This window comes from Homarus americanus, unplaced genomic scaffold, assembly GCF_018991925.1.
Source record: "Homarus americanus isolate GMGI-L3 unplaced genomic scaffold, GMGI_Hamer_2.0 scaffold5434, whole genome shotgun sequence".
Lineage (NCBI taxonomy): Eukaryota > Metazoa > Arthropoda > Malacostraca > Decapoda > Nephropidae > Homarus > Homarus americanus.
In genome coordinates this window covers 672,065-697,399 of record NW_024722814.1, presented here as the reverse complement: position 1 = coordinate 697,399, position 25,335 = coordinate 672,065, and the positions used below count along the sequence as shown (strand labels likewise).

Sequence of the window (25,335 nt, the reverse complement as noted above, 5' to 3'; positions counted from 1 at the left end):
TAATAAAAACTAAACAAATGTGCTTTCCAATTTATGATGCTTTGTAAAATTGTACAGTACTGTATCTTCTAATAAGCTTTTAACAGATCAATTAAAAGTTACAGCTTTTTATGGATGGGATAATTGTTAATTAAATGATCCTCTGCAAATGAGAAGTTCTCAAATTTAAAAACAAAATCTTTGAGATATTAAATTATACCCATTATTGACTCATGTTGGGAGATAATGTTGTAATAGCCACAGATACACTTTAAAAGGTTCAAATCAGTAATTAATTTACTTCCCAGTGATGAGGAAAGATATTTTTTTGGCTCATTTCTTGTGACTTATCCAAAGGGAATTGATGAATAATATCTCCAGTCTATAGTGTCACTTCTGCTTTTCATGAACCAGTGACTGTGGTATTACTTTTGGGTCACTTGTTATCAGATACACGTGAGGACACAGTTATTGGAGATGAAGATGACAGGGTAGATTCCCCAGCCAAGGCAGAAGAGGATCCAACTGATGTCCCTCTTGGGTCTCGGCTGGGAGAGGACAGAGCCAGGTCAGCCAGGATCAGATCAGCTCGCCTCTTATCTGCCCGCAAGATTCCTGAACGCACGCCAGCGGATGGTGGTGAGTAAATATGCAGAGTCTTCTCACCTGTTCATTGAGAAACCATCACCATAACTTAGTATTAATATCCTAATACAGGAAGTCCTCGCTTAACGTCGTCCCGCTTAACATTGTTTCGGTACTACGTAGCTAAACGGTGATCCGATACTATATCTTTTTGCGTCGTCATAGACTACTTTCTACAGCGCATCACCCGCTCTTGTCTGGCCACGCTACGCTCTCTTGGCTTGGCGCGCTGACCTCACTCACGGAACGTCACAGCGTCCCCAAGCGACGCCGAGCCAGTCTTTGTGATGATTTCATAGCTTAAGTGGTTTTGCTTTAAAATTGTACTCTAACCTTTCGAAATGGCTTCCAAGCGCCCATTCAAGTGCTACTGATGCTAGTGTAGTGAAGAGGCAACGTAAGACCATTATCCTGACTACGAAAATGGATGTATTAACCCATTTTTAAAAAGGGGAACGTGCTGTGAACTCTGAGAGATAGGTACAGAACTTATCTGAGAAGCCTAGTTCGACGTCCTTCTCTCGTGAGAGTTAAATAACTTCTGAGGGAGGAGTGGGTCTGAAGAAAGCTTAGACAGCTTCTTTACAGACGCGCCCCTCCAGTGGAAAGTTACTGATCACATGTTCAATGAATGGACCGCTTGATCACTGCAGGACATCTCATTGCTCATTGGAAAGTTACCGTGGTTGATGGATTTATACAAGTCAAATGTAATTAACCCACATTTATATAATATTGCTGTCAACAATCAGACAGGGGCTATTAGATGATAGTTGACAATGCTCCAGCTCATCCTCCCAATCTCGATGACTTGCATGACAGTGTAAAAGTTGTATTCCTGCCTCCCAACACGACAGCACTGATGCAGCTTATGGACTAAGGCGTCATAGCCGCATGCAAGGCGCATTATTTATTCCGTACCGTGGCCCAGCTGCTCAAGGCTGCAGACAGAGATAATAAACCTACTATCCGAGAATATTGGCGTGGCTTCAACATTCTTCATGCAATTGACAACATTGGCAAGGCATGGGAAGAGGTTTCAGAAAGTTGCCTGAATGGTGTGTGGGGTAAATTGTGGCCCGAGTGCGTTAACAGTTGCATGGGATTCACGGACTTAGTCCCAGCAGTGAATAGGGATATCCTCAGTTTGGCTAGCGAGGCAGGCTTTGATGAGCTGGAATCAGAGGATATTGAGGACATCCTGGCGTCCCATACAGAAGAGCTCACCAATGAGGATTTGCAACAACTAACGAACACAGTCCTGTTGAAGACGAAGACGACGAAGAACCTCAACGAACGCTAACTACCAAGAGGATGGCAGAAGTGTTCAACATGATCCAGCAAGGTATGCAAATCCTTGTAGATGGCGACCCAAACAGAGAGCGTAGCTCAAAGATTCAACGCAGCATTGATGAAAGTCTTGGTTGTTACACTGAGATGTATAAGGAGAAGAAGAAGAAGAAGAGTAGCACCAAGCAGTCAACAGTGGATTCATTTTTTCGTCGCAGGACAGCAGAAGCAGCAGCAGCATCTTCACAACAGCCAGCAGCCGAGGAGGAGCAAACAACAACGGAAGATGAGATGTGACCGATCGTAGATGCGGCTAACGAGCCGATCAGTGGTGAAGAGAATAAAAGTAAACATCAACAGAGGAGGATCAAGCAGCGGCGGAGGAGGAGGAGGAGGAGGCAGCCGCAGAGTCTCAGTGACTTACTGCCCTCCTCGTCTGCTCCTGCCATCTGCTTCCTCAGCTTCACTACCCACCATACAATCTCTTTGCCACCTCCGACCATCGGTGAGTACCCATACAAACTTGGTAGTTGTATATGCATGCACTATATTCTATAGAAATAGCAATAATTTTCTGTATATGTAATATATTTCAGGCAAAGGGAGGCTCAGGAATGTAACTCCCATATTTTATCTCTTTTTTTGGGGATTAGCCACCCGGGCACAGGTCACTGACCCGCATCGGGGCCTGGGGGGCAAAAATGTAATAATAATAATAATAATAATAATAATAACAACAATAAAGAACCATAAAGAAATAAAAAATGAAAAAAGATCAATAGTGAGAAACAATATACAGTACTGTATGTATGTTGTGTTGTCAATGGTAAGAGAAACAATTGAAACCCTGCAATTGTGTTTAAATGAGGCTGAAAGTCAGATCAGCAACCTGGGACTTGGTCACAATTTTTGTGATGCCATATGGCAGCAGGGTCTATTAGACAACACATTATGCTTCCAATATCTTCCCAGGTGGTAGTACCTCCCTGTTTGATAGCTGCCTACTACCTGCTATCTATTTCTTATGGTGAAAATTGATCCGCTTAACATTGTTTCATATAACGTCGCGTTTTCAGGAATGTAACCCCGATGTTAAGTGAGGACTTACTGTGCTGTACTGGATTACCATTTGAATATTGACTTAATTTTTTCTTTGGACTCTTGCTATGAAATTTGTCCATCCACACATCCCTACAAATGTTGTGTGTGTTCAATAACTTGGGTAAGGAAACCTTAGATTGAATTGAATCATGATGTACAATTATTCATTTTGTCAGTAATATCATGGTTGAGTTTACCCGTTAATATTTTCTTTAAATATTTGCCACAGTTATGGCTCCTGTTTAATTGTCTAATTCCTTTCTGCATTTATCTTTGTGTCTCTCTAAACTCTTAAAGGTTACAGCATTGTATTTTGTTTTTTAAGTACTGACTGTAGTGGTTAGAAATATAAATACTTTATAATTTTAGTAGATATAGTAGCCAGAACAGAAATAAGATGATGGGAAAGATAAAATATAATGAACATTGTACTTTTAATATTGACCCATCAACTTGTAAATGAGGATCATTCTTTTTATTTTAGAGCCATCAAGTATAATTGATGATGCCCAGCCTACAAGTATGTCCTCTCAAGACTTGTTCACAGATGGGAACAGTGATGTAAATTCCAGAAGTCATGAGAATAGCACCAGTTTTATTCATCAGAGCAGTATTGGTAGTCTTCCAGATGACTCTACCACTGAGGACAATGAGGACAATGCTATACATAGTCCTAGTGGTGAGGAAGCTGACTCATCACCACCACAAGAGCAAACTTTGATTGAGTCCACAAAGATACTTACTGAAAATCTGAAAATTGTCAAAGACCCCATTAAGGAGAACATTATTGAGAGTCCAGCAGATATTTTTTCAGTAGATGATGGTGATGATTCATGGTAAATGCTACCCTGACTCATGAGAGCAACATGTACAGTCAAGTTGGTACAGTACATTGCTCTTATGATGTACTGTACAAAGCTGAATATATTACTATACAGTTTATATAGTGGTATAGATTATAAACTACAATTACTGAAGTTATATAACCAAAGAATTAAAGGTATGTCTCAGGTTTGGTTTAGAGTTACAGGAAAGATTACTAGGCACATTAAGCTCAAGAATAGTCACTCATTCACTGAGGTAGACCAGCCTGGAATGATGACAGTGCACTTACTGTATTATAATAGAAACAAAATATTTAAAATTTGTAGTAATATTATACAGTACATGTATAATGAAATATCAGTGTAATTGTCAAGGGAGTAAATTGCTTTGATATGTTCGCTACTAATTTAATGTCACAAAATGGATATCCTGAACTGTTGAAGCATAAAGGAAGTAAGATCAAGAATCTAGTAAACAAATCTCTCATTTTTCTTAAAGAAATTTTCATCATATGAATTCAAAGCAAATGGTCACCTTCAAACATAAATACTCTACATTTCTTATTATGATTAATTTGTTAGGATTCATCTACCATAATTTATCTTGCAAACCATGAAATGTTATGAATATGTTACACTGAAAATTCTAATTTTGGGGATTGTTAGAATGAGTCTCATAGATGTATTAAACCATTAATCATATTTAGTGATTTATCACTCAGTTTATTCAAAAAAGAAAGTTAATATATATTATTATCCCTCAGATCCCACTCAGGGCATTAAAAAACATAGCAATCAGTGTGTGTGTTTGTGTGTGCATCTGTGTCTTTCTGTACTGTAATCTTAACTTATCCTCTTCAACACTTATCAGCTTATTATCTGATCAGGTGGTTGGTAATTTCTGTTATATACTTTTGACAGGTAGTGGACTTGCACAGGTTTTTAAGTATCTCTGAGAATGTAACCGTGTTAGTCAAGTGTTAGACCTCAAAGAGTTAACACATTTGTGCTCTCACAACATTTTGTGATATATTATTCCACAATTTCCCAACTTGCTTTAAAGAAGTTAACTTGACAGTTTTCTGTGTTGATTGCTGCTTTAACCTGAGTCTATGACCTGGCATGGAGTGGTCATCAGCAAATTCCAGATATGTACAATAAAAGAAAAAAGTCTTTAAGTGAAATTTGGTGAAAACATGCCGAAGGGTTAAACTTTTGGTGCGCTTTGCCTTGTGGTCGGGCTCTCATAGTGTTTCACGAGTTATATTTAATCTTTGGACAAAACCACGACAAAACTTTTGTCTTTGATTGTACATATGATTTGAATAGTGCCTATAGAGGTACTGTACTTATATACAGTACTGTGTTTCCATTAAATCACCCCTTTCTATGTCTAGTATAAAATAGGCAATTGTAAACATTCTAGTCTGTCCTAGTCATTGAGGTGTCTGAGTGTTGACACCAGTCTGATACAAGTTCACAGTTAAATGGCATTCTTTTACTTATATACAGTAAATGAGAGCAGGGGTGTTGGCCCTTAGTGGATGCAGTTCTTGCCTCCTGTTCTAAAGATCATTGGTTTGTGCTCAGGGCTTCTCCAGTAGATTCATCTGTAATGGTTACCTGATTAAATTGGGAAAGTGAAGGCAGTCAAGTGCAGCACTAGCCACACTGCACTGAATAGACTGTGGGGGTTATGGGGCCCACTCATCGATAATCTTCCAATATTAGTATAAACCATGTTCATGTAATTTTCCCACAGGAGAAAAGGGAAGGGGTGCAGGGTCAATTTCAACCATAGGAGATGGGGATATAACAGTGGAGACACATTGACTCCTTTTAAATGATTTTGGTGTAGATCCCTGGGGCTTTAGAAGCTTTTGAGTAGGTGTAGGTGGAGCTTTAGAATCTTCTGAGTAGGTGTAGGTGGAGAAACTCATGATAACCTGATCCAGACCTGAAAGATCTTAGATACCCTTTGCAATTGGTGCTGAAATTTTTAAGTTTTGTGATTCTGAAAGCTTTTGAGATCAGGGAGTAATTCTGAGCCTCATCATCAATGTTTAACAGCCATTTTCCATACAGTACTTGCTTGGGATAGCCGAGAATGCCTTATGGCATGGTTTGCTTTCAGGCAAATTTGAGGCAAGGTCTATGGCTGGATGCCCTTCCTATTGCCAACCCACTTTTAGAGTAATAACTAGGCATTATATGTAAGACTTCCAAATGGTCTCTTAGCTAGCAAGGCAGGGTTGTAACTCCCCAAGTTACCTGCCTGCCTGTGTAATATCTGACCCTAGTGATCACCCCGGGTCAGCTTAGTGGAATGGTACTCACTGGTTGCATTCCAAATATTTTTTTTCATGTGTTCATTTGGAACTCGGAACTCAATTTATTATCACAATGTTAGCGTTGATGGTTAGGTTCATAAAAGCCTGTTTAAGCCATACTAAAGACAAAATATAGTATTGTACTGTACAATTGTAATTAATATAAGACCAGTGTGTAAAATCTGGTATTGTAATTTACATTGTGAATATGTGTTTGCAATTGCAGCACTATCAGAAAAGGCAAACAGTTACCCCGATGGGTAACACTCAGTGAAAACATAATGCATTCTAATATTATTTGAGTTTTCCTAGCTGCCCACCAAAGCTCATATCAGTTCTTTCTCTAGCTTTCCTCTTTTTTGCAGTCTCCTATATGCGTTTAGTGAAATTTTAGGCCCGTTATATCTGGAAGACAGCCTGGAAGCACATGTGTTGGTAAAGCTGCCAAAGTGACCAAGCAAGAAACTTAATTATAGTATGGATGTGAAAATACAAGTGATATGGAAAATTGAGGCAGTTGGGGATTGATGGTAAAACAACACAGCAAGCTACAACAAAATTAACTGGTGAGTGTTGATTAAAGTCAGGTTTAAAAAATATTTACTTAAACAATATTTTTATTTTACTTATAAAAAAAGCCTTAATAACATCTGCAGAGCCATTACCGTTATGCAAGGAAGCCTTCTTGTAGCAATTATAGAGTAAGAATTTCTATAGACACCATGTAATATTGACATCTTTTAATGGTTTAATGGCTTAGCACACACTCCCCAAGAAGGTACCCTTTCTGTTACAAGAGGTCTGATTGTATACTGGATCTCTGGTATATTGACCACTGCCTTTTTCCAGGCTCTGCCATAAAATGGTTTTTCAGAATAAAACCATTTTTTTTTATATTAATGCTTACTGGTGCACACAATTCATATATCCTTGTTCCTTTATTCTTGCCTAAACAGTTTGTGCAGGTTGCCAATTACTAGTGATGTGAAACAAATAATGCATGGTTACATACCTTACCTCCACCCTATTCAAGAATTGAACCTAGGTCCTCTTGCTTGCAAGGTGAGGCTGCTAACCACTACAGGACATCAGTTTTGCTACCTGTAGTAAACTGCAGTTGATGTTAAACTATTCAATCTGCAACTTCATAATTTTTTATGTATACATCAATAAAAGAGGCTGTATGCTTTATATTTTATTAACAAATAGTATATACGATACTTTTTCTTATACAGTACTAGTTTAACATAGTCTTACCATTTCAAATTTTTTAGCATACCTGTATTTATTTTTTCTCGGGGAGGAACATTAAACAGTGGAAAGCAATAATGTACAATGCAAAGTACAGTATTTGATATTCCAGCACTGAGAGTAACTGAATAATGTAAGAAGAGGTTTTGTTCAAGATTATCCTTTTATTTTTATTTTACAATTTAAAAAAATTATTACTAATAAATCCCAGCTATACACTACTCTTCAAAGGACATAAAAATGAGCTTAGAAAAAATTTGGGATGACTTCGGTCTTTAGATGAGACTATATTTGGGTCAGTAATATTTTATACATAGTATATATATAATCATACTCGTGTAGATTACATTTGTTCGTTTTGCTTTAAGAATCAAGGAGATAATTAGGATGTACAACAAGCGTTGGGTCTTCGTCTTCAGCCACTGATGCAGTGCCCTTGAGTCCACTACGTGTCAAGGGGATAATTACTTGATCCTGTGGACATAAAAGGTGGTGAGCAAGGTAATGACAAAATAAATAACTTTTTATGAACTCTGCCCATCTGAGAATACACAATACAATTCCTTTAAATGGCTGAGAGTCATGAATGGGGAACTTTTCACTTAAGAATATTAACCATCTACAGTAGTTTCAGTTTGAAGAGAAAGACCTTATCAAAGTACCCTGTTCATCGAAAGTGTCATTGTATACTATTTTGTCCAAGAATTCAAACTAAAAGCTCAAAATTGCACTAACCCTGGTCCCCTTAGGCTCATCCTATATAACCCTAGTGGGCTGGATAGAGCTACAATAATGGAGACATAACTGAACATTACCCACCTTTATCCATTTTCACTGTTACAATATAAAGCCTCCGATAACAATGGTTCGACCAACAACTTTCATATTTAAAACCCTAGTTAATTTAGGACCCAATTCAATTTACGTCCTTATTTCATTCGTATTTACGACGAAAATATAATAAAAATAAAATAAAATTACATTTTCATATAAATAATAACAATCCCGATATGTACAGTACAGCATTATAAAAACAAAAAAATACTGTAAAAAAAATGAAGAGTGCCTTGCACAAAGAAGCTGCCTGGCTAATGGGTGGTAAACAACAGTTGGAACTTGGCACGCCTTTTGTTTTCACGCATCTGGAATAGGGAGAAAAACTTTCTCGAGTTTCTTACAGCATTTTTGCATCCCCATTCAACATGAGCAAGAGAACAGGTGATGGTTGTGTTGGTTCAAAAGCTAATAGAACGTGTATAAGCTTAACCGAGGGACCACTGTAATTGAATTTATACCTTCTTCAAGAAATGTTGCCATTTCTCATTTTTAGTTCTATACAGTGGTCCCTCGGTTAATAAACAGCCCGATTACCGAAATTCCGGTTAACGAATTACCTCCCATAAGGATCTTCAATTCGGTTAACGAACAAAACTTCGATTAACGAAATCCTTACGACATCACGTTTTGTTGTGAGCATCAGCTGATGGGCTAGTCTGCCAATTCAGTAATCTGTTCTATGTTTTCATTCGTTTCCAGTGGAGTAAATATCAAGAAAGTTGTGCTCTTTAATATTTTTGCATTTTTTATATTAAAATTATTAGTCATTTTAACATTTATTTAACAAATTGATAATATATGCAGTACAGGGAACTAGTTTTTTGTGTGCCCATCAGATGCTTGACTCAGCCACCAGGGGTTAGTTGGGCTTTGTTGACAGTGGAGTGAATATCTATTTTGTTGGTGTCTTCAATATTTTTACATTTTTACATTGAAATTATTGGTCATTCTGAAAATTAGGTAACATATTGATAATATATAGCGGAGAGCAGTGTTGATTTAAATAAAATAATCTTGAATTACACCTAGTGAACTTAAAATTTTATTGGTGAAATGAGGGCATCAAGCATGGGTCCTCTGAAAGGTGATTTCTCCTCCATCCCCACTTCCTTCTCTTCTCCTCCACCCCCACTTCTAATTCCCATCATCATCATCAACCAGGAACCTTCTACATACACACCTCAAAGTAAGTGTACTTTACTGCATTTTTTTTACTTTGTATGAACTTTTCGGTGAGCTGGAACCAATTACCCAATATCCCATTGAAACAATGGATTCGGTTAACAAACGACCCTCTGAAACGAATTGTGTTCATTAACCGAAGGACCACTGTACAGTACTTGGTCATATACATTTGCCTGAAAGTTTTTCAGGAGCAGGGATACTGGTTACTTATGAAAAACGGGCTACTTCAAGGATATGTAACATCACCACGGTTGTTGATTAATAATTCCATGAGTGTTGCAATAAGAGGGGTATAAGGATGAGTGATGGAAGTTTGGTGAATAATAATACAGTACAAGAATTATACAAATAACTTACATGATATGTCAGTCTGTCAAGAACCTTCTCAACAATCATCTTCTTTTCTATCAGTTCAGCCTCCGACTCAATATCGCCACTGATCTCATTTAAGTACCAGTTTATAATAGCTGATCTTTTCAAGCCAGCAGTCTCTGATTCCTCCTCCTCCTCCTCCATGAGGTTCTCCTCCTTGCGCATGTGCATCACCAGCAGGTTGGACATGCTGCGGTACGATTCGTATGAGAGCTTCATCTTTTTCTTCTTGAGAGCATCTGAAGTTGCTCCATCTTCATCACCACCATTTACACCTACAACACCGATAAATAATTAATTGTAGTTGACCTCAGATTTACCTCCTTAATGATATCTTTCCTACTATAAAAGAAAAGGTAAAGAAACACATTGATAAAGAATAAGAAGAAATGAAACAGATTAAGATGATGATGAAGTAAGGAAGCATGACTAAGAAAGAAGAGTAAAGGATAAAAAAGGAAGACAAAGAAAGGAGAGCAAAGGATAAAAGTTACTGGCAGTATGGTCATCTGTCTCCCCTCACTCACCAAACTGCTGTAACACTTCCAGTTTTACATCCAAGAGTGACATTGTGTAGTCAGAAAATACTGAGACTGTGAAAATCAAAGAGTCCACTGAACTTAAAACAATCAAAGTTCACCATGTGGTCACATTCAAAATACAGGGCATTGAAAATTTACCTATGTCTTTGTTGTTAAATTTTGTTTGCCATATTATCCCATATTTAGAGGTCATAATTTACAAGTTCTGTATGTGTGAACTTCTACAACCAGAATTCCTCTAACAGAAGGATGACCAGACAAGAAATAGCTCTAGATTACAAACACTTATGTGGATGCAACATACCATTAACTTGACCATTGGGAGCCCTGTTCTCATCTGTTTCCATGGGCTCATCTACTTCCTGCTCCTCCTCATCATCCTCCAGGTGAACATCTGGTTGTTCCACACGAATGATGGACTTGTTAAGCAGACGGAAAGCTTCTTTAACGTGCTTTGGTTGGACCTGTAAAAGGGTTGTTATCCTACTGCACACTGAATACAGTACAATACAGTTAAGTATATCCAAATATATGCAAATTAAGGATATAAAATTAGTGCTAATGATCCTGAAACCAGATACTATTATTCCAGATGATCAATGTGTGCTCCATGTAAACAAAATGCCACCAGAAATAGATGTTCCCACCTCATCTGAGCAATGCATTCTGGCCATCCCCTCAGACAATCGAATCATGGACTCAAGCTGCCGAACTGTAATGCGCCATGATGATTTGGCAGCTCCAGAACAGTCACGCTGGCGAAGATTGCGGTACTGCTCTACAAGATACTCGCTAGCTTCCTGGAAATACATTAAAACAATAAAAATTGTACATCACACCAAAAGAATCTACCTGGTTTCACCATCATTTTGACAATACATGGCACATTTGCAGTACCATAATCTCTTAATTCTACCTAATTAAGTCTTATGAAATAAGTAACTTCATATTTGCAACACTTCATTCCCCTAGAGCAGGGGTCACCAAACTTTTTTCACAATGGGCCGGATAACTGAAAGAATGACGAGCGCAGGCCACATAATATTTAAATTGTATCACAACGTCTCGTGTTCCATACGTTTTATCAAGCAAATTCAAGTACCGTCGGCGGGCCGGATTCGGCCCGCGGGCCGTAGTTTGGTGACCCCTGCCCTAGAGTGTTACCCCCTGAGGTGGCTGTCACAACAGTAGAGCCTCTAGGCTGCCCATCAAAATTTATCTTCTTCACCCTTTCTATTCCTTTTATCCCTTCCCCAATCTTTTTATTTTACAATTCCATTTATCCCTCAAATAACTTGGGATCTACCATTATGTCACAAGTGATGTTTTAAATTGTGTTGAATTCTTAAAACAATTATGGTGTTCATCCTTCAGAAATAGGGCCAGAAGGGTAAATGAAGATTAAATCTCCTAAAATAAGGAACAAATGCTCACCACTGCATCACAGTAAAGACCAAAGGATCCAGGCTACAGGACAATAATGATGGAAAACACTGATTACATTTGCAACCTTGTGATATACAGTAGTATATACAATCCAAGTTTAGTTAAAACTCATTGTAATCTATGACTTGAGTTATAATGCCACAAAGTCAGACACACAAGCAGGCGCACACATTATTTCTATTCCCTCCCAACACAGGTGGTGGGAGATGAAAAAAAAAAAAAAAATCACAACTTGAATGTAATATAAATTGCAATGCAAGTTTTTTTTATTAATACTGTTTTTTATAACTATAATGGATTTATTTGTTGACAAAAACACATAAGCAATAACTTCTACAATTCTAAAAACAATATCAACTTGCCTTATTAACTTTTGGTTTGAACTGACGAGCAAACATGATATAGCGCTGAATTTCCTCAAGAGCATACGTTCTGTCAATGCTCTCTTCGTTACGGCTGTGTAAATCAACAATTCTTCGTGCAATTGCATAATCTGTTACCTGAAAGTCATGTGGATATTAAGTCTCAATTTACAGTAAAGTGGATCAGTTACATTTTAGAACCATAGTAACATACTATGACAATGACAAAGCTTAAAAGTCCATGTACTCCCACCTTCATGCAGATACCAACAGAGGACCTCTAGATATTCAATGTACTGTACAGTATTTCTACCTCAGATAATCAATTTCATCTGTTGAACAAACCATTAAAGCAAAAAATACATACAGTAAATCCAGCCTAACGTTGTTTAGGTACTACGTCGCTACTCTTTAGATACCAATAATTCATTTAACGTCCCGACGACTCAATTTAAAGTCGTTTTTGTGTCGTCACGAACTACTTATTATGGCACATCACCCTCTCTCGTCTGGCCGAGCTTAGCTCTCGGCTCGGTGCGCTACCTCTCACTAGCGGAACGTCACAGCATCCCCAAGTGACACCAAGCCGGTCTCTGTTAAACTTCCACATCATTCGTGTGTGCTTAAATGTTTTTGCTCTAAATACTGTACTCTAACCATTCGAAATGGCTTCCAAGTGCTAATGTTGTGAAGAAGCAACAAAAGACCATTAGTCTTGCTATGAAAATGGAGGTTTTAAACTGGGAGGAGGAGCCACCCGCCGGGTCTCAGTGACTCACCACCCTCCTCCACTCCAATACCCACCACACACTCACTCCACCACCTCCATCCATCAGAGAGTACAATACAAAATTATTGAGTTTACTTATATATACAGTATACTATTTTCTATAAAAATGCCATTGAATTTCTGTATATGTACAGTAATGTATTTCATGAGGCAAAGGGAGGCCCAGGAACGTAACTCCCATATTTTATCTATTTCTTATGGGGAAAATTGATCCACTTATTTTGTATAACGTTGCGTTTTCAGGAACGTAAACTCGATGTTAACCCTTAGGCCCCAGGTGACGTTCCAGAATGTCCGCCTATTTTTTCATTTTATTTATTTATTTGTTTTGTTTTTTATCATTTTGGGAAAATTTGTTTTTTTTTCTCGATTTATCCCCGCATGGAGGAGTTACTAACAGCAGCACCCTAACCCAGGGCTTACGGGTTAAGCGAGGCCTTACTGTACTGTACTTCTTATTTTATCAACAAAGTCCCACAAGGGAGTCCATAATATCCCTCTCGTGGTTTTTCGCACTAAATTAACATCCCTGTGCTGGCACAACCCCTTCGTCTCAGCTGTATCTCACACTGAGAGCACCCCTCTCATAAGCAGAAATGCGGGAACAGTGGACCAGCTCTATCAACCACACGAGTTCCTCCCACTAGCCTGGGCTGGTAGATGCATCTCTAAGGGTGCAATTTGGTTCTGGATCATTCTACCCAATAGAAAAACGTTCCTGTTACCGACGGAACCTGTGTCGGAAGACTGCGAGGGGGATGAGATTTCCGACCACATCCAGGAATACCAGAAGGATATTTGGTTCCCTTGCATATCCCATTTTTGCATCCTGCTGTAACATTGTCATCCTTGGTTAATTAATTAACCAGAACAGCTAGGTTCTAAATTTAACATTCTATATACAGTAGCTAAAGGATTTATGGTAAGAATAAAACAACTTACCTCATTACATTCATCCACAAGAATAAAGAAAAGATCAAAACGGGACATGATGGGAGCTGAAAGTGCAATATTTTGACGAAGAGACTTGGTTCGGTCATAGCGGCCACCAATAGGGTTGGCAGCAGCTAAAATTGAAGTACGAGCATTCAGTGTAGCTTTTACACCAGCCTGGAAGATAAGAAAATAAAAGTTAAATGAAATCAACTGATGTTTTAAAAACTAGCACCCAGTCTCCAAAACCACACAAAACTTGAAAATAAAGGTGCTTTTGCAACCACACACAAGTTTCCTCCAACCTTAACCCTTAAACCCTGGATGATGTTCCTGAACACCTTACTTCGCAGCATATTTTGAATGTCCAGGCGGGAGGAAATACTCTGTATGGGATATTTGTGTAATTGGTAACCCAATTCCTATGTATCTGTCTCAAGACTTGTGCCTCATAGTCAGTTACCCGCCAGATATTGTGAGGGATGCACGTCCTTAGATCTCACTTATGAACCACCTTACGCCCCCACATCCAAGTGTAAGTGAAGGCATTTGCTTGACAGCAGCGCTGTTTGTTAAGAGTTGCTTGATTTGAGTGGCATTGATACAGTATTGGGTGATGAAGACAATGATAGTAAGGAAACAGTACCCAGATGATGTTGATTTTGTTGAGGTCTTTGAGGACAGTGATGGGCTTACAGATTGGCGCTCCTTCCCGTTACCACCGGTCACTATGAACCACGATGCCTAGGTGTTGCAACTTGGTGCAAGAAGTGTGGAGTTGCCTTGTGCATTCTATGTTCCAAAGACTTCCACACAATCAAGAAGTTCTAAACTCAGTAGAAGTACATGTAAATAGTATACCTGTACAGGGGGTATATATATTTGAAAATAATTATAAGAAAATGGTGTTAAGTTTTGTGCTGCCAGAATATTCCCACTGTTCAGTATTTTATAGTTCTTTTGAGGAAAATATAAATATTTTGTGTTTTGTAACAGCTATAAGATAGAAATATTATATAAAAGTGCCTTCAAGTAAGAACTGTGCTGCAATTGCGTATCAAATTTACGTCCCGCTCGCTGTGGGCTGTACGCAGCAGCTTCAAACAAGTCATCTTTAATCGCTCCACACTGCTCATAACACTCCAGACAACTCTCCAAACACGCTACAATGAAAGTTGAATGTAAATATATTTTTCTGGTATTTTTCTTATATTGATTAACCCATTTTAAGGTGACTTTTTTTTTTTAACTGAAATACAGTATGCCCGCATGGGGGTTTGGTGGGTCTTACAATGCTCGGGGTCTAAGGGTTATGCAAAACTTTAGTTTTTACTAAAGGTATCTTACCTTAGTAATAGAAATGGTCTGCTGTTCCATGGCTTCATGAATGGCAACTTGATCTCTGAGATCCATTTTGTCAAACTCATCAATACAACACACTCCATTGTCAGCCAACATAAGAGCACCAGCTTCTATGACAAACTCATGGGATTCTTCATCTTTAACCACAGCTGCTGTTAAACCAGCGGCAGATGATGCTTTACCTGAAGTATAGACAGCTCGTGGACTGAAGTCAGCCACCTGCAGGAAAGAAGTGCAGTTTAAAATCAAAAGCATGGTGGTAATACTATGTATAGTACTGTACTGCATATACAATATACAGTACTGTACTTCAAAAGTACATCCACTGTAGAAATTGACTGGAAAGCATTTGCTTTATTCAAGCCAATATCAAAACTACCAGCAATTTACTATAATACTGCATGTATCCAAACCTAAATATACTGAACTGTACATTACTTTCTTTCGGAACATAATACTGTAGTTCAATTCACCAGTTAATATTACTGGAATTCCTCCTCCCCCCCAAAAAGGTAACTCAATCTGCAGAAATGAAAGCACAGAATATAATCTACTAACCTGCTTCAGGAACTGTGATTTAGCAGTTGATGGATCACCAACAACACACACATTGATATCACCACGAAGTGTTGTACCTTCCATTGTTGTCTTGGGAACCCCTCCAAACATCATCAGTAAGATTCCTGTTTTATAATATTCTATAAAACACTGGACACAGAGATTTAACTTTAAACAGGTCAAACATTATTGATACAATTACATACAGTATTTACAATTGGGTTACTGCTAAGATGAGACTTAGTGAAACAAGAATCTGATATATATTGAAAAGTTTTCAAGTCCTGGTACCTGGAACACTCCAAAAACAGGCAATGTTCCAAAATGAATGGCAAGTAATTCCCGGGCCAAGCAGGAATATTTCCAACTGTTCTCCACTTGAGCTGTTAAGATAATTTTTAAACTATAAATTTGGGTAGATATACAGTCTCTCTTCGACTTACGACGGAGTTCCGTCCCGACGACCAGGTTGTAAGTCGAAAATGAAAAAATAATACATAGGAATTCTAAAATGGGTGTCTCTTTTTCTTCTCAGCACCACGAGAACTCTCACTTTTATGCTTGCCAGCCATTTTAAAGTGAATTACAAACGAAAATTTAGTCAGTACACAGCGCGATCACTAACGTCGGTACCTGCACTAGAAAATATGTAATTTGAAAAATATTTTATACGACCACGGCAGTCTTATGTCTGGGTTGTCGTAAGTCGAGTAGGTCGTAAGTCAAGGAGTACCTGTACTGTAGGTATCCCTCGTTTAGCGTTGATTCACTTCATGATATTTCGGTTAACGATATAAAATTTCTAAAACCCTTTCTTGTTTAACGATTGGTCAAAATTTGGTTTAGCGATGTTCAACCCAATGGGGAAATCTTTGGAGAGAAGTTGAAGCTTGTGGGGATTCTGTGCTCCAAGTACACATCTCTACTGCCATTTGCTTTGCTACCTGCATGCCACCTACCCACCTGTTGTTTGATCAGTTTTACATGCTTCGCTGTTATCGCTGTATACTCCATTGTTCTGATCGCTGTTTTAATTGTGACTTTTACTGGTTATTGAGTACTGTGTGGACTGTTCATATATTGTGATACTGTACTATGTAAAGTGAGTGAACTTTGAAATAATGTAATTTCCTCAGTTACATATTCCAAAAGGCTTACCTCTCTTAACTTCATCATTTCCATGAATAGTTGGAAACAAAGATGATATGAGGTTCTGGTAAAGGTTCTTATCTCGTGACATCTCGTACACTTTATTCCACTCCAGCTCTGTCATCTGTTTCTTGATTCCTTCAGCAGTCATCTCTTCCCCACGAATTTCCTTTCCACCAAACTGGTTTGAGGACATACAGAAATTGTCTTTATTCTATCTAATCTCCACCAAACAAAAGAATGGATATACAGTACTGTATTGTACAGTATAAATATTCAAAGAATCCCAACTGAACCACTGAGAGAGCTATAGATAAATACTAGGGAGATAATATGCCTTAACCAAACTGTTGGTGAAGCTTTCCAATCAGCTGTATCATAAGTCATATAAATATCTTAAAGTTCTTCATGTATTGAAATAACTACAAGAATCATTGTCAGTATAAACCCTTATTCACATATTTTCCAGTTTCTCAGAGTTCTTGCTCTTCCGTAGAGGAATATGCACAGTGTTCTACAACATTGAGGACCTCAGGTGATATCTATTCTACATAGGGCAACTCCAACACATCTTCATCTTAAATCCTATCCATCTGCAAGTTAAGATCCATTTAGAATTATTTTTTATTTATCATATCACATGCATCTCCATAATGCTCTTCTTATACAAGTCACATTATTATAAGCATGGTATTCAAAGATAATTCTCTTACTCTCTACTCCAATATCAGTAACATTTTTATACTGTAGCTAGTCCAATTAGTTCTGTAAAGTAGCTTCATCTAAAAACTGCCCGGTGAAGAACATTTTTAGTCTAACTGGACAACTGAATTACTATATATATGTAAGACTAACCTTTGGATTGGTTGGTGTGATGGAGCACGCTAAAAATGCCAAGCGGTAATTGAGATCACGAACACCAAGTGCTTTAAGACCTGTCACTCCTTCACTGTCACCACCTAAGGAAAGTAAAATAATTGAGAACTAGATCTAATGCAGTAGCTACCTTCCATGATGTTGCCTTACAAATCATGAAATAATATAAATTCAAAATGCCCCTTATAATAGTAATAACATTACAAACTAATTTCTTGTGGGAATCAATATGAATTGGCCAGAGGTTTGTTGACCTGTCCTCCTACCACAAAATCTCCACTCATTTTCCTCCACATCCATTCATTACAAAAGAAACCAACAAACCTTTATGCCTTGCAGAACTCTCTGCTCGAGCACCAGGAAGGTTCAGTGCAGAAACATCAGGAACCACAATCAAAGTTCCTATGAAGTCACAGCGATCACCAGCCTGTGCTCGCTCCACAGCCTCAGCACGGACAACTATTTCAACACTGGAGAGAAAACATTAAAATAACTAAAAAACGAAATACTCTAAATATTCAATCATATCATGACTAAACAGTTGGGTTCAGCGCTAAATACAACTCTTAATGAACTTAACACACAGTCCATAATAATTTTAGTTGGAATGAAGCCTCTGTTGAGTGACCTAAAATTCATCTCAAGCCAGCAAAACAAAGCACACAATATGACTAACTACTGTACTATACAATACTCATCTTCACTGAAACTAAAAGCCAACTGTGAACCATTAAGCCTGAATCTTCTAAACTTTATTTGGTACAACTAGCTAAGAACTAAACAAGGGCAAGTCAGTCTACCTAAGAAAACATAGAGGGTTGCACTGACATCTTAAAGACACAAAAACTGAGAGCATGATGCACAAGGGGTGGTAAAGAATACATAAATGAAGGAATAATTAAAAGGCAACTAGTGATATGATGACAGCCATCGTCTTGAAAAAAGAGTGAAATAGAAAATATTGGGGGGCCTCCTAAGGGTAAGAGAGGAAGTCAGGAGGCTGCCCAAGAGGAGTCGCTGGGGGAAAATAAACCATTAGAGTTATAAATATACTGAAAATAAAAAAAAATATATAGAAATATTTCTAACACTTATCGAAATCAATCAATCATGACCCACAAACACATCAAAACCATTACCTGCGTGGGATACACCCCCTTGGCAGCTCAGCTTGAACCTCCTGGATGCGAACCTTTTGAAAGTCAACAAAACGGCTCTTGTTTGTGTCAAGCATGAATCTTGCACGGTTACTGCATACAGGATTACGGCAGATGGTGGGTTGGGTGTACTAAGGAGCAAAAGATGTCATTAATATTACTCCCTCTTATTTGTTTTGTAATTATTAATTATAATCACCAACATTTCTCTGAGAAACATTTCAATATCATCCTAAATTCAGCACCAATATCCCTAATTTACCCTCAATATTACAGGTTGGGCTAATTACAGATTCTCAGCCATACTAAAATACAGTAGGTTCTTGGCTTTACAAAAATAATTATCAGCTTAATTACAGCAGGTTCTCAGCTTAACTATGAAAGGTTACCAGCTCATCTTGAATAGAGTCTTGGCCTCGCCATAAGTTCTCAGCAAATATAAGGCAGGTTTTGAGCCAAATCAAACAAGTTCTCATCCTAATTGTGAGATGTTCTTACAAAAGGTTCTCAGCCTAACTATAACAGGCTCTTGGTCTAATGTTAACAGGTTCTCAGCCTAACTATTATTTAACCTTAATTTGTAACACTTGCTCTGGGAGCCATCTGTAATATCTCACTGTCTTAACTCCACAATGGACGAGTTGACGGTTCTGGGTAAACACATGAAACACACTCTGCCACATTCGTAGTGATACAATATATTTAATTTGTAATAAAAGTTTAAAGTCCTGCTATAATAGTCGAGATAAGTTAATTTTTCTAGAAACAGGGCCGCCATTTGCAATGACGTCACTAGTTTCAAACTTGTCGCTGCAGTCGGAGGTAGTAGTAAGAAATGGTCTCTTCAGACACCAAATGCTACATTCAGATAAGTTTTAAGTGTTTTTGTTTTTTGTTTTTTTATGATCTAAGTCACGAACATTTCTTAAGTGAAGAAACATGCCGTGAAGGGCAGCTTCAAACATAGGTTGGATGGATATATGAGCGATGGGGGTTGAGTGTAAATGGTACTGCCCAGTGTGGGCCAATAGACCCGCTGCAGTTTCCTCCATTCTTATGTTCTTTCGGACAAAAAAAAAATCCCATGTTCACATCAGCTCAGCTGTCATGTATTCTTACCCGGTAGACTTTCTCTTTTTTTTTTTTCATTGCATTTACAGAGTACAGTATATCAGTACTAGACGGAGATAGGAGTAAATTTAGAAGTAATGAACCACTGGGATAATACAGCATCATCATTTATATAAATTAATGAGTAAAATTTTACTTTAACTACCATAGGTATTTGGATGTTTAGATTCGAGATAAGCTATATTGGGTAAATTTTAAGTTTTGGTCATCCCTGTACTTAGACATGCAGACTGTTTTTTTTTCTGATGGTTTGTGATGTGTTATGGACGATTTATGCCTTCATTTCTATCGGATATCACTAGTTTTGAGTTACTACCCCCTCTTACCGATGTATGTTAGGCTAACCTTGTAACTCATCATAACCTAACCAAACCTAACATGTGATCTGTATTTTCTTATGCGATCAAAAAATGTTTTGCGACAGAAATCCTGTAGAGATAATGTGTTTTATTGTTTTAAGTACTTAATTCCATAGTTAGAATCTTAAGGTTCCCCAGATGACCAATACCAAAAATAATACCAATGTTGTTTAGAATGTTTATACCATGAAATTTATTGTATGGGCAGCTAATATCCATTGAATTAGTTTATGTGCTTAGTAATATTTATATATTCAAAATAGTATTACTGTGTTGCACAATAAAGCACAATTAATTATCTAATAATATTTATTTACTGAGCCGATCAGCCGAGAAGGTTGGACAACTACAGCTGGCTGCCTCCCGCAGGGAAACTAACCCCCAACCTGTGACGTCACAACCAATCACAAAGCTTTTCGCAGGCACGTGACTTTTTAGCAACTTTAACCCTTATTTTTGGCTGAATTTATTTAAAAATATCATTACCATAGTGAATTTAAGCGTTTTCTTTACCCATTGACCTGCCATCTTGCAAAAAAATTCCGACTGTCATCTCGTCCAATAACTTAATCTCCCTTCTGATTTTTGCCTGCCATAGATTTACACACTGTTTAATTGTTTCCACATTCATTAATAGGGATATGGAAACCAAACAAATAATCACGAGCAATGCCAGGTACAGTGCACGAATACTGTGTTCTAATATAAGACTACATACTGTACTGAAGTATCAGTTTATGATGAAAAATCTCATAAAATAGGCTTACCTGTAATTGATCATGCTGCACCTACCTTAAACTGTTGCTCCACATCTTTAATGACCGTCTGACAGTCTAGACAGACAAAAGTTCCAGCAACAAGCTCTGGGTGGACTGGGTGAGTCCGTACAACCTATAATATAATAACAATTTCCATTTGTAACATATATAATGTATCAAATTCTTAGCACTGTAAGTAATATCATGAAATATTTTTTTCATAATGAATACCACTGCAACTCAAAGAGCTTCCAAAATTTATACATCTCTCAGGTGATTAGTGGGGTCATTAAACTAGCACAACTGAGCTGTGCCTATTATAGAAGCTAAAAGGTATCGCTTCTTCTTTGGCTTTATTTGTATTGGTTGTTCCTTTTCTAGGATTTTCATTAACACACACCTGGATGAGTAAGTGCAACTGACAGACTACATGGTGCTGGGGAGTTTGTAATGCCAGTACTCTTACTGTATTATTATTGACCTTCCCTTCATTTGGTAGATGGCAACTCCCCTAGTAGAGTATATATCATATTGGCATTGAAATGTTTCTAGTACCCTCTCATCCTCTTTTCTAACTAAGTTCAGTAACATGTTACTCACAGACCGATTCAGAAATCCCATCTACTAGCTACACCATTTCCTCTAATATGTCATGGAAGTCACACATCCTCAACATTGCTAAAGCTGCATCCAGAAAGTTAGGAATGCTGTACAGATGCCGTAGCTACTTCACTCCTGAGCAATTACTTCAAGTATATAAGGGATTCATTCGTCCTAACTTGGAGTATTGCTCTCATATCTGGGGTGGCTCTTCTTCTGTCTAACTGTTAGATAGGGTGGAATCAAAGGCATTTTGTCTTATTAACTCTCCCCCTTTAGTTGATAATCTTTCTTCCCTTTCTCTTCGCCACAATGTTGCTTCACTCTCTCTCTTTTACAGGTACTTTAATGGCCAATGTTCAGTGAATTTGGCATCCTGTGTACCGCCGGCAAGGCCATGGGCTTGTAACACTCATCTTGCCTGCGGTGCCCACCGTTTCCCAGTGGATGTCGGTCACACGAGAATAACCCGTTATAGTACCTCCTTCTTTCCTCACACAGCCAAACTGTGGAATGCTCTGCCTTCTTCTGTGTTTCCATACTCATACAATGTCTCACTTTAAAAAGCTGGTTTTCCGGCATCTTCGTGGTGTAGATTAATACAATATAACCTTTTTCTTTTCTATTTTTAATTTCTTTCCGTTCTTATTTGTCGTCCCCCTAGGCCCCGTCATGGGTTGTTCGACTTGTGCCCGGGTGGGCTAATTCCCGTAAAAAAAAAATAAACAAATAATAATAATAAAATAAATAAATAACTGTGTAACAGATACATTCCCTCCCCCCAATACTGTATATGGTGGAAAGTGGGCTGGTTCTTGTTTGATAATGAAGAAGATAGCTTTACAAAAGAGGGGGATGAGCTGCCTCCCTGGGCATGCTAATTATCAGTCTGATATCAACAGTTAATTCTTTTTTAATAAACCTTGGTTACCAAAATAACCTTAAAATAATCTGGGAGACTGACTCCACATAACATAATAAGAACATCCCATAGTCCACTTACTTACCTGACCAGATATGCGAACCAAAGTACCAATTTTGTGTGTGGACAGCTCACGAATCTTGTGTCTTGTGGGAACATCTATAAGACTCACATAATATTCCTTATCTACTGAAACTTCTGCATGATCTCGCACAAAGTTCCGCACAGCCCGGCACATGAACGAATACACTCTGATGGTAAAGATTAACAAACACCATTAAGTATTGTCACCCAACACATCCCCTGTTAGTGTATGGCTGATCATCATGTGAAAATAATTGAAGACTTTCAATATTTTGAACCACTTTGGGTCCATAAAGTTTGTTCAGTGCAGCCCAATATATGCAGCAACTTCCTAAAACTTTTGAAAGCTTTCTTGCATAAGTTCATGGATGAACAGACTAATAACTGCATTCTATCTTAAAGTTTAAATGTTGGCTTGATACTTTTGCCACAGAGATGATTGAGACATGTACCACTGCCAAGTACAGTAAATCCCTGGCTAAGACTCTTAATACAGTAAAAGTATTGGTTCTCTTGGTCCAAACTGTCTCAAGGTAGATCAAACCACCTTGCCTTTCCTGACTAATTATATTGTAATACTGTACAGTACAGTACATTAATTTTCATCCTGTGTAAATAAATCTATACAGGAACTAATAAACTGCTGAGGAGGTGCCAGCTTGTTATCCCACTACAATACTGTACATCTGTATACAGGGTATACTTTTCTTGAATGATTTTCGTAAGCATTACTTTTGGTAAAAAAAATGGCAGAATTCAAGCAAAAGTTAGAATTCTCATGCCCAATAAAAAAAAATTATCTCAAGAAAAGACTCAATTTATTTACACACTACTACAATATTTCCAAGAATTTACCTGTAATACTCTTCAACAACAGTTGTAGCTAAATTTTGGTTGTACTTGTCAATGTCAACAAAAGACACTTCCAGGGTGTTGCGCTCTGGCTTCACTAAGTCCCGAGCTTCCTCCAGATACTTGATGTCACCTCCCTCCTGAAACCTGAAGAAAACGGTGTGTTAGGATAAGTTCCCTACCAGGTACAGTAATATGTTTGCACTGTACTCTACGTCTAGTTACATACACAAAAACAGGTACCAGGGTCCTCTACAATCACCAACACGTAATAATTTATTTCTATACGTACAAGCACTGTACAGTACAGCTGCTCCTCGACTTATGACGGGGTTAGGGACCCAAATCCAGGTCATAAGTCGAATTGGTCTATGTCGAAAAGGCTTAAATAATACATGGAAAATCCCAAAATGGGTGTCTCTTTTTCTTCTCACTTTTAAGCTTGCCATCCATTTTAAAGTGAATTACAAACGAAAATTTTGTCAGTACACAGTGCAATCACAGACGTTGGGACTCGAAAATACGTAATTTGACAAAATTTTGGTACGACCGAGGCGATCGTATGTCAGGGTGGTCGTAAGTCGAGTAGGTCCTAAGTCGGGGAGGACCTGCACCTCCTCCAATGCCATGAGCCTCCACTTTTCTTATTATTCTTTCGTGGGGGACTCTGTCGAAGGCTTTGCTAAAGTCGAGATATATCACATCATAGTCATGCCCATCACCCACTGATTCGAAAACAGCTGAAAAGAATGATAGCAGATTAGTTAGACATGAATACCCGCATTCCCCTATTGGAGAAATGCTATTTCTTTCAGAGTTGGGTCATGCATTATATAGCATGGTAATACGATTCAGACGATGAAATGTGCACTCCCTCTCCCATGGCTCGCCGACTAAATTCAGTATTATAGTAAACAGTAATTTATAAAAAAATACACTTTCCCAAAAGAGAACATTGTCATTAGCAATTAACAACTAAAATTATGGTGGAAAAGCAGTGTGTTCTTGCTAGAATCATTGACAGCATTAATCTGCACTTTAACCTGGGAATTCTTATAAGCTAAAACCACACAGGCCATGAGAACTTTTCCTTTCAAATAAGGTTATGTGATGGAGTAAAGCTTGGAGATAACCATAAAAATCTAAATATAGAAAGACTGTAATTTCGGTAATACTTAACGACAGTGGTGTTCAGTTAGCATCAACTTTAGAAAATTTCTTACCATAACAATAAAGCTTTCTTACCACCTGAAATTGACACAGTGGGTGGGGAATAAATTAGTAATACCACCTTTATGATGTTTTACGTATTCTGGCTCTGGGATAAATTAGCAATGGCTTGTTTTTTCATGTTTTTCACCAAGAGGCTAACAAGCTGATCAGTGGGGAAGAGGATAACAGTAAAAGATCTCCTGACAGCCAGTCACCTTAATGTTATATATACTTACTCTTCCAGGAAATCTTGAAATAGCTTCTGACAACGATCTCCGACCTCATCTTTATTGTGAGACTGTCCGGTCTGTGCTTCAGCAACATCCATGGCGTCAGTAGGTTAGTTCTTGTAATAAACGGAGTATACTGCAGCAGCTCCTCACACCACACACAACACACTTTTGGCGGGAAACAATCATCACGTGACC

General features: G+C 38.0%; 2 protein-coding genes across 3 annotated transcripts in view; one reads left to right on the top strand and one right to left on the bottom strand.

The window, feature by feature from the left end:
• LOC121863154 (protein PTHB1-like) overlaps positions 1-7,355 on the top strand; it is a 21,672-nt gene extending 14,317 nt beyond the window's left edge. For both annotated transcript variants that reach the window (XM_042361644.1, XM_042361643.1), the window contains 2 exons: positions 430-618; positions 3,500-7,355. In XM_042361644.1, coding sequence (XP_042217578.1) covers positions 430-618; positions 3,500-3,855 — 545 coding nt within the window. In that variant the 3' untranslated portion in view covers positions 3,856-7,355. The remainder of the gene's footprint in view (positions 1-429; positions 619-3,499) is intronic.
• LOC121863155 (zygotic DNA replication licensing factor mcm6-B-like) lies at positions 7,352-25,335 on the bottom strand. The gene is made up of 16 exons (XM_042361645.1): positions 25,144-25,335; positions 23,699-23,842; positions 22,845-23,010; positions 21,272-21,370; positions 18,972-19,120; positions 18,157-18,302; positions 17,812-17,915; positions 16,966-17,137; positions 15,808-15,932; positions 15,235-15,468; positions 13,897-14,064; positions 12,165-12,302; positions 11,004-11,156; positions 10,661-10,820; positions 9,800-10,089; positions 7,352-7,894 (listed from the first exon to the last, which is right to left on the bottom strand). The coding sequence occupies exons 1-16, from the start codon at positions 25,233-25,235 to the stop codon at positions 7,784-7,786; spliced, it is 2,451 nt and encodes an 816-aa protein (XP_042217579.1). The 5' UTR covers positions 25,236-25,335; the 3' UTR covers positions 7,352-7,783.

What these genes read in the sequence shown, in the direction of transcription:
- LOC121863155 (XM_042361645.1), bottom strand. Translation starts at nt 25,235, where the DNA reads ATGGATGTTGCTGAAGCACAGACCGGACAGTCTCACAATAAAGATGAG. An exon ending in AGGGGGTGTATCCCACGCAG is followed by an intron (nt 18,303 to 18,971) that starts GTAATGGTTTTG and finishes TTTTCTCTCCAG; the next exon opens with TGTTGAAATAGTTGTCCGTG. An exon ending in TCCCAATGGTCAAGTTAATG is followed by an intron (nt 10,090 to 10,660) that starts GTATGTTGCATC and finishes TCGGTGTTGTAG; the next exon opens with GTGTAAATGGTGGTGATGAA.